The following is a 9528-nucleotide window of genomic DNA, read 5'->3' as shown; positions in this document are numbered from 1 at the left end:
AAACAGCTAAGAAACTCCACCCTGAGGAAAAGCCTTTACTTTATTTAAAACACAAGGCCATCATCGAGTTCATCAACTGTACGCCAAGAGTTCCTGTCAAATAGTCTTTAAAGAAACAAATGAGGGAATAATACAAACACTTAGGAAACAAAGTGTTCCAGAGACCTTCTGTATGAAGAATTTCCATTTAACAGTAACTCATTAATCTACGATATCTGAAACTGTAAATGATATAATTAGTATATGTTAAAATTTGATTTGAATGTTAAGAGAATGTAGGGTCCAAAAAAATAAAATAAAAAACAAAATCAAATCAAATCTCATCAGGAAAAAGTGTGTTGTAAGGTAAGAAAACAATGTTAGCATATTTTCTTCAAAAATAGCTATTTGGCTAAGCAACGGTTGTTTCTTCTGTTATGATGTACTTCTGTAGCTATGCCTGTAATGAAGCTGGGCTAGTTTAGTGTCGGAAATTACAGGTCTTGAAAAACTTACACATGACCTGCAGTATAACTGGAAAGCGTGGGTCTTGTGACAAGACCTTAGTGGGCACTGACACTGAGGCTTCTGTGAGCTTTACACAATCTTGTCACTGTTGGTTTTAATTACTGACAACAGAAGATGTCAGAACTAACTACCCAAACAACTACAGTACCAGTCACACGCGGATTTACTGCTGTTGCTAGTGTTAAGGCGTGTGGTGTCTGCGCATGTGATTGGTGTACTATTTGAGCATCGCGTCTGGGGTCTTGAAGATCCTAGACCTTCGACAGCTTCCGAAGCAGGCTCTGCAGTAGCACTTGTTTGCGAAGGTCGGTGTAGTGCGGCACTCTGAGCACCCGGCTGTCCACAGCGGTGTAGTTGAAGTTATTGACCTGCCCAGTGACCAGCTGGCAGATGCCGCTCTCGTCCAAGCTGCTGCCCACGGCCACAGCGAGCAGGTCCAGTTTCTGGCGCAGTGCGCCGGCTGCGGCCTCTGGGATTCTCAACCTGGTGGCGGACTTGGACCTCCCGTCCGAGAAGATGACCACTTTCTTCCGGACGTCGGGGCGGCCCTCTTGTTTCAGGGTGGTGCCCAGAAAGGTCAGCGCAGCCGGCAGGTCTGTTGCCCGGTTGATGTAGCTGGTGGCTCGAATGTGGCTCAGAGCCGCGTCGTCCAGCTGGCTGGTGAAGGGCATCTCCACCCTCTGCTGCGTCGAGTCGCTGTACTGCATCACGGACAGCCTGAGCAGTCTCCTCTTGTCTGCAGAGAGAAGCCTGACGACCGCTTTCTCTGCAAGGTCTCTCGTTCTCTCGAAGTTCTTCTGTCCCACGCTAGTAGAGCCGTCCAGCATGAAGACAATGTCAGTTGGCTCATTAAACCCAGCTGAAAAATGTAAAAGAGGTCAGAACAGTCACACATTTTGAATAATAATTCTGTGATGGTTCTGAGAATTTGTGCAAGAACTTTAAAAGAAGTTTGTTATCATTAACAAAACTGGCAAGCGTGGACAATTAGATGATAACAAAAAGTACACTTCTCGCCAGCTATAAATAATCAGTAATTTCTGTCAGTGCATTTTCCAGTTTGCTTACACTCAAGGTCAAGACATTCCTTGGACACATAAACACAGCATTATATTATGTTACTGGATATGAAGCACAAAATATGTTACATATATTTGATCTATACTGTATTTCTCTTTTAATAAATGCTTAATATTTTAATAAAAATGTTTTTTTTATTCCTTCTAATAAAAAAAAACAATCTGCTTGAAACTTGTAAAACCCATTAGACTTTCATAAGGACAGTGCTTGAACTTTGCTAAGTTACAGCCTTGTTGTGTCACCAAATCATGTCTCTGGGTAGAAGCCATGTAATGTGGTGTTGTGAGTAACCGAGACGACCAGGCAGCCCTCTGTCTGAACTGACAGCATGCATCAGCAGTGCTCCTGAGGTACCTGCCCCATACTGTCATTTCAGTAACACCATGCTAAAAACAACAGATACACTGTACAGGCAGACTTACCAGGGCAAGTGTAGTCTGGACACTTACTGTCTGAAATGCAAAACAAAGTGAAGAGCACTAATCAGTCAATATTCATTAAGAGGTATACTTCATGCACATACTGTACACTGCAATCATCATCGTTAAGTAAGTGCATGTAAAGTCTAATTATTATGAGCAAATTTGACAGAAATATTTATGCTGCATGATTTCAGGAAATAACTGAAACAGTCTTCTTTAAGGAGGCCTGTTCCAAGCTTTAAAGTACAATGGACACGAATTCCATAACTCAGGTATGCATATTTAGAGCTAGTTAGAATACATACTACCTGCACGAATTATGGCAACTATAATTAAATCATTCTCAGATGCCTTTTTTACAGTTGAGGTAATGGAGCGTTTTTCTTTAAGAAGTGCAAAAATTAGATCGCATGTTTCCTCTTGCGTGGAGTATCAGTCACAAAAATGCTCTGTACTCTTTGCATAATATAGATTAGTATCCGATTTTTGGTTTTTGTATTTTGGGAAAAGAAAGCAACCGTACTTCTTATGTTTGTGCTCACACGTTCCGTGTTTTTCAGCCGCTATGTTTTAATTTAAATTGGAAGCAAAAAGTGCCCTCAGTGTGAAAGAAGAAAAACACATTCAGCACAGAAATGGGTCACACGCTTTCTATTCGGTTTTGTGAACGGAATCGGAATCATTTTAGTGCTTGGTGTTAAAGCAAAACTAACCAGAGACAAGGCTGCGCCCACATCATTCACAGTGCAATGCAAGTCATCATCGTGTTGCTGCTGCCAGTAGCTCGGGTTACCTTCGCTACAACAACCACACCACCACTGGAATCTGATGGGAGTTCTGATAACTTGAAACGAGATTTTTTTGGCGTGAAAATCAGTTTTACTGGTAGAGTTGTGTTGATGATTATTTGTTTTCATGATCACGCCGACTCCGCAGCAAGAGCACAGCAGGATGTTATCCCCAACATGACTAATGTGTTTTGCAACAATTTTAAAACAAAAAAAAACGGCATTGATGACTATATCTCTTATTCGCTGAAGTGGATTATAGTTTTATAGCAATGATGTAAAATCCAGAGTATTAAACACCATGATTGCATATACAGTACGTTTCACACGCTGTGCGTTTATTTTGTAAAGTAAACGTTAGGAAATACCTACGCACGTCTAGGTTTCAACTTTTGAAACCGGTATTCCCTACATTCAGTTTTTAGGTTGTTTGATCCCTCACCCCTAGATGTCAGACTTTAACCGCTTGTTAAAGAGCGATTCCAGAGAGCTGCAGACACCTGCGGCTTTAATTTCAAGCGAGACACGACCATGCTAATACAGCTTTCAACAGCGGTGACCTTTGTGCATGAAAGAAGCGTAGGAAAGGTGTTTTTAAACGGTGCATTTAACCTTTTGTATAATGGATGCATGCAATAAGTACAAGTTGAGGTTAATTCCATGCTAAAAGGAGAAGAAAAGAAACACAACGTTTCGGCCGTGGAGCCTTCTTCGGGTGCCAATAGCCTTCAATAGCCTTGGATAAACCTGAAGCAGGCTCCACGGCCGAAACGTTATGTTTCTTGTCTTCTCTTTTCAGCAGGAATAAACCTCTACTTGTTCCTTTGCAGCCTACGCATGCTGACGCAGCTACCCACCTGAACTATGCAATAAGTACTTCTATTATCTACAGTATATTGTTGCCAAATATCTGTTATTATACCTTTGATGTTTAACAACTGACCTTTATATTCGAAAAGGCTGACTGAAATGAATGAATAACTGAATAAAGAGAGGGACTCGAACTCCCGTGCGACCCTGTTTTGGATAAAGCGGTTAGAAAACGGAAGAATGGACGAATAAAACTGTAATTTGGAAGAAATTACTGTGCAGAATTAGGAAATGCCCCGTCTCTGATCTGATGACAAGAATTTGGTTGTGGGGAACAAATCGTGCATGTGACTTCAAGTGTAGACTGAGTTTTTTACACTTTTGTGAAACTCAGTGTTTCACATGAATGTACACGCTTGAATGAAAGAAAAAGTAATGAAAATAAATTAGGGTGTAATTTGTCCCAGTTTGATTTTCCCGTTGTAGTTCGCATCTATCTAAACTAATGAAATTACACAAAGGGGAGTTCTTATTAATTATATTGTATATGGTCAGCCGGGGTTCCCGAATTATGGCCCGTGTCCCCCTGACGGCCTGTGAAGGTTACTACAGGTGATCCGCAGAAAGAAAAATAAGTCGTGGTACCAGATTTAAGGCTAAATATTTGATCACTTTAGCCTGAAATACCAGCAACGTCCATATTATTCAGTATTCTCATTCTGCATACCTTCTCATGTGCGTGCTGCTGCGCTTCACCGATATATTATATATAATAAGAATTTCACATAGTTTAAGGTGGGAACCGAGTTTTACCGAGTGCAGATAAATTCTTTGCTATTGCTTGAGATTTACATATGTCACGGAGGGCAAAAACGAACAAATAGCGCAGGGAAGTCCGCGAAAATGTTTGGAAACTGGAAAGGGGTCTGGAAACAAGACAGCAGCCTTGGGTGCTGCTGGACCTGGTAAGGAGTCTATCTGGCTGTAACGCCAGTACCTTCACAAATGTAGCTGGTGACGTTCTCAAAGAAGGATTCCTCCAGAAGCTGGGCATGGTCAGTAATCTTCAGAAACAGCCCCGGCTTGGGAGTGGACTGACAGGTGATCTCCTGCAACATGGTTGTGTATGGGGACCTGCGGAAAATGTCACCGATCCCAATGCCCACCACCTGCAAGGAAGGATGTGGAGCAGGAATATACAGCACTCTAAGGCAGGGGGTTTCAACCTCGTTGACATGCGCCTCCCCATCCCCAAACCCATTGAGAAAACAATGCGCACACCCTCGTCACACTCACTCGCGCAATGTAACTGACATTATGTATACATGGGAACAAGTAATAGGTTTATTCCATGCTGAAAAGAGAAGAGAGAAAACACAACGTTTCGGCCGTGGAGCCTTCTTCAGGTGTCAGTACGCGTGTATACGTACATGCATTTCAGCGCCTTTAATTAATTTGCTTTAATAGTTTCACGTTCACCGCTGTTGTTAACTTCAGCAGTAAGCCACCGGTCCATTTTTAAGTTTGTAATGGTGGTATAAGGCGAAGTCTCAATTCTGCGGCAGCCTTCGCCAACGAGAACAGACGGCAGGTACGTGAGCCAGATTGCAACACCCCCCTCTAGTGGATGAATAATGAATGGCTATGAACGACTGAAACAACGTGTTCGCTGCAGCTGTTCCATTCTTTTTCGTTTTATTTGCGCCTAAATGTCTCGTAATCTGGCGCCCCCCCGGTCGAAAACCCCTGCTCTAAGGTAGCGAGGATCTATTTCTTCTGCCTTTCTCACAGACAGGAGCTAGGAAAAGGAATACAGCACATTGCCTAACCGTTGAAGGTCAGTCTTGCTGGCCAATGTGGTTTGAAACACATTTATAAAATGCTTCATAAGCAACTACGCAACGGGGTTTTTGGACAACACATTTTCTTGTCGTAATTGGTGTCTATTTGTGACCGAAGTTACATTTTCACTCCCCCCCCACCCTACAGCCTTTCGGCAGGTGCAGTGGGTACTCACTCGGATGTTGGGAATGTTGCACAGTGAAGACAGTGGCTTGGAGTCCCGGGTGTCTGACCTGCCATCAGTCAGAACGATGACCACTTGATTCGAGAGCTGCGATGTGCCGAAGGCCTGCCTGGCAAAGTCCAGCGCCTCTCCCGTGTACGTGCCCCCAGCGATCCAGCGCATGTTCTTCACCGCACTGCAACACAACGGTGTGTCAGAGCGTCCCCTGAGTGAGGTACACCCCGTTACACTTTTTGGGCCCAGCATAACGCTTGATCTATCTCCCCCTGTGCGTAAGAGATGTCTCCTGGCTTCTGCACGATGGGAACTCATGAGGGAACAGACCCTCTGCTGCATATATAAGACAACAAAGAGCTCCAGGGCCCCATACCCCAATAGCATGTCTGACCTTTTGAGCTGAGAGAGAGTTGTGATGTTGGGGTCATCCATGGACACCAGTTCCTGCGTTCCTTCATGGCTGTACTGCACGACTCCCACACGCGACCCAGGCTCATTCTGAAGACACAGACAGTTATTGAAACTCAGCAGTGTTGAAACCCATTGTGGCAGCATCATCGTTCTTGCACGATTGCTGTGGTCAGGCCCTCACGGGTCTCACCTGGTTGTTCCCGATCTTGGTGATCTTGTTGATGACGCGGATGATGAACTGCTTCTCCAGGGTGAAGTTCTGCAGCCCCACACTCTCTGAGCTGTCCAGCACAAACAGCAGCTTGACGGGGCCACAGCTGCACTCTGGGGCAGACAGGCACAGAGCACACACTGTTGCCACACGTCGCTCTGCTGACTCTGTTACCACTTGAGTTTTCAGATACAAGAAAACACTCACCACAGCACGCTGCAAAAGAAAAGACCAAAATAATTGTTAAACACAGCACTAAATATATACACTTAGAACCCTGTTCTGACTTCACAGGGATTTACTGATAGAGGTACTGTATGGCTGAGCATGGATAATTCAACTCTGCAGACACGAATGACATATAGTACGTGTCTTTATTCACACAGGTGGGGCTGCACATTGGTGGTGGCTGTGGGATTCTCCATTACCTGTAATGTTCTTTGAGTGGAGTGTCCAGAAAAGTGCTATAGCAGTGTAAGGAATTATTAATTATTATTATTATTATTCTCCAGGGGAACTGAGGTGTCTCGTGCATTTTACACTTATATTGTTCCCATATATTTTAAAATGTTGAAAACGGATATTTTCTAACAGAGGTTGTTGGATATCTGGATGTTGCCTGGGGCTATGAATGTTTACATACAGTAAATAAAATAATTTAATTATTTTTGCTACAGTATCGTAACATCCTTTTAGAGGTTTACAGGTAGAATTAGTTGTGCTAATTAATTAATTAGTTGTGCTAATTATTTTTTTTCCACACTGTCCTGGTTAATACTAGCAAATGAAAAGGAAATCTGTAAGCAAACTTTTAAATTTTTTACAGCCAAAAGACAGCTGCTCCAGTCCATGTGGTCAGTTCCAATACAATGTAACTATACAGTATGTAAATTTTTAGACTGTATATTTGAATTTGTCAGCACCGTAAATCAGATGCTGTTATACAAACAATAATAGACACTTAGCAGTTAAGAATTTGGCTGGTGTTGAAAAAACGTCATGAACTTTGGATTTCTTAGTTTAAACTTGTATTCGTTTTGGCACAACCATTGCCAAAAGGTTCTGAAATTTATGTCAAAGCAAATTAATTTACCATGAACTGAAATATCAGGAAAGGGGAGTGCAATCAGCTTCTAACTCAGGCTCCAAATGGAATTCCTGAGTGCCAAGGACATTTCAGGAACATCACTCATACAAGGTCTCTCTGGTAAAATATACAGTGCTTTGCAAAAGTATTCACTCCTTTTCAATGGCGTCCCATTACAAAAGGTGTATACACAAGTTTTAAATTAATGTTTTTAATCAAATATAAATGATAGAACTGAATGATTGTGTGAGTGAAAGAAGTTCAATGTCAACAAAAACTGCAAAGAAAATACTTGAACTAAAAAAAGTTGATTAATTAAGTATTCACTCCCACTGTTACAGCAAAGCTAAAAATAGTTCAGGCACAAACTTGCTATGACAGGTCACGTAATTAGCTGAATGTTCTCTGACTGTGTGCAGTAATGTTGGTCCACATGATTTCAGAATAACCCCACCTGCATCTGTGAGGCATCTTAGGCAGGTAGCGAATTTTAAGCAAAGATTCAACCCCGAAGACGAACGAAATGCATAAAGTTTTAGAAAGGCATGGATTTGGATAAGGGTATAAAAATTTTCAAAGATACTGATTATTCCTTTGAGCACAGTAAGGTCAATCAGTACGAAGTTGAAGGCATATTGCACCACCCAGCTGGGCAAGCAGGAAACTGTTTAGGGAGGCCACCAGTGACTTTGAAAGACATACAGAGTTCAACGGCTGAGATAAGAAAAAATGTTCACGAGTCAATAATATCCCAGTCACTCCACAAAGCTGGCCTGGATGGCAAAATGGCAAAACCATCTGGCCACTGAGCGTTTCAGAGCTCCTGGAATAGCTGTTGTGGGTCGGGCAAGATAAAACTGGATCTTTATGGCCTAAACGCAAGACTCCAAGTGTAAATTAGAGGGAGGACAAAGGACCTGAAACTGGGGCAAAAATTAATCTTTCAACAGGACAAGGAACCAAAGCCCAAGGTCGAGGCCACACCTTCACTCATCTGTCATTCAGCTCTTCAAGTGTTCAACAGCCACACCCAGGATCTGAGCTCACAGCCCTCCAGTTGCAGGTCCAGAGCCCCAGCCTGGACTTATCTTGCGTTCTTGGCCTAGACGTTCATCAGTTAAGCCGGTCCCTTCACTGTTTTTGAATTTCCTGCAGGATACTTACAGCAGAGTTTCCGAATGACCTCCAGTATTTCACACTCCTGTAAAACACAGAGGTACGTAAACAACAGTACTTACAGTACAGTCCGGAACACAGTTGACCCCAGAGAGTGCACAACAGTGTCGGCGTTGCAAGGGAGAAAGAACATTCTGCAAACAAGGTCTTACAACTTCAGGCTATTTACCATTGTGCTAATAATGATTTAAAATGAACAGCTTTAGATTGCAGGTTAACACATCTTACACAACTCCTTCAACGACTTGAGTATTTTACATTGCTGAGACGGAATCAAGTAATGAAGACGGGTTAATGAGTTGGATGGCCTCCTCTCGTTTGTAAGCCGACACTTGTCTGCACTGTAATCATAAACCTGACTAACCTAACAGTACTTTGCGCGGTGACTCAGTCTCTTTTGACTTTATAGCCATCAGCCCATCTATGTTCCCTTCCTCACACCTGTGCATAACCAAAGACTTACTCATGTCACTTACATCAGAGCCTGGGGAGCCTACTGGTCCAGGAGAGCCCTGAGGGAAGAAGGACAGAGCAGTAACATCTCACTAGTGCTGCTTCCCTTGACCTCCAGTGTGGACACGGTTGTTATGATCACCTGGAATTTGTTTTTTTTTTCTTTTACCAAAAGAGGTGCGTGATTCGTACTTCAGCTCTTTTAAAACTAAACTCTTAATTTAAGAGGAGGGAAAAGAAGAAATAAAAAGAAGTTACAGCACTGAATTATAATGCTGTAATACATCCTTCCACATGTAAAGCACTTTTAATCCCAAAGGATCCCAAAACATTTCACATACAGGATGACACTCACATTATCCTCCACTGGCGTTCCACTCTCATCTTGGAGAAGCACAGCATCTATTCTGCACCGGCAGAGCACGAGGTGGATCAAGTAAATACCGCACCAGTCGAAGGGGGGAAGATGAATTGTTCAGGGCCAGAGAGGAATTTACCCAGAAGGGTGTCATAGGATCTACAGTATGCCTGTATAACAATCTGCATGCTGTGGCCCACAC

General features: G+C 42.8%; 1 protein-coding gene across 1 annotated transcript in view; it reads right to left on the bottom strand.

Moving 5' to 3' along the window:
* Nucleotides 1-758: 758 nt before the first annotated feature.
* The window catches only part of LOC148822521 (collagen alpha-1(VI) chain-like), a 31177-nt gene continuing 22407 nt past the window's right edge, over nucleotides 759-9528 (bottom strand). The window contains exons 21-29 of the mRNA XM_088929484.1: nucleotides 8992-9027; nucleotides 8504-8540; nucleotides 6460-6468; nucleotides 6232-6365; nucleotides 6022-6128; nucleotides 5625-5808; nucleotides 4605-4776; nucleotides 2010-2039; nucleotides 759-1366 (exon numbers count right to left, since the gene is read on the bottom strand). Coding sequence (XP_088785610.1) covers nucleotides 759-1366; nucleotides 2010-2039; nucleotides 4605-4776; nucleotides 5625-5808; nucleotides 6022-6128; nucleotides 6232-6365; nucleotides 6460-6468; nucleotides 8504-8540; nucleotides 8992-9027 — 1317 coding nt within the window. The remainder of the gene's footprint in view (nucleotides 1367-2009; nucleotides 2040-4604; nucleotides 4777-5624; nucleotides 5809-6021; nucleotides 6129-6231; nucleotides 6366-6459; nucleotides 6469-8503; nucleotides 8541-8991; nucleotides 9028-9528) is intronic.

Source organism: Atractosteus spatula, chromosome 12 (genome assembly GCF_055471065.1).
Source record: "Atractosteus spatula isolate fAtrSpa1 chromosome 12, fAtrSpa1.hap1, whole genome shotgun sequence".
Taxonomy (NCBI): Eukaryota; Metazoa; Chordata; class Actinopteri; order Semionotiformes; family Lepisosteidae; genus Atractosteus; species Atractosteus spatula.
Note: the sequence above shows the minus strand (reverse complement) of the source record. Positions and strands in the feature narration are given on the sequence as shown.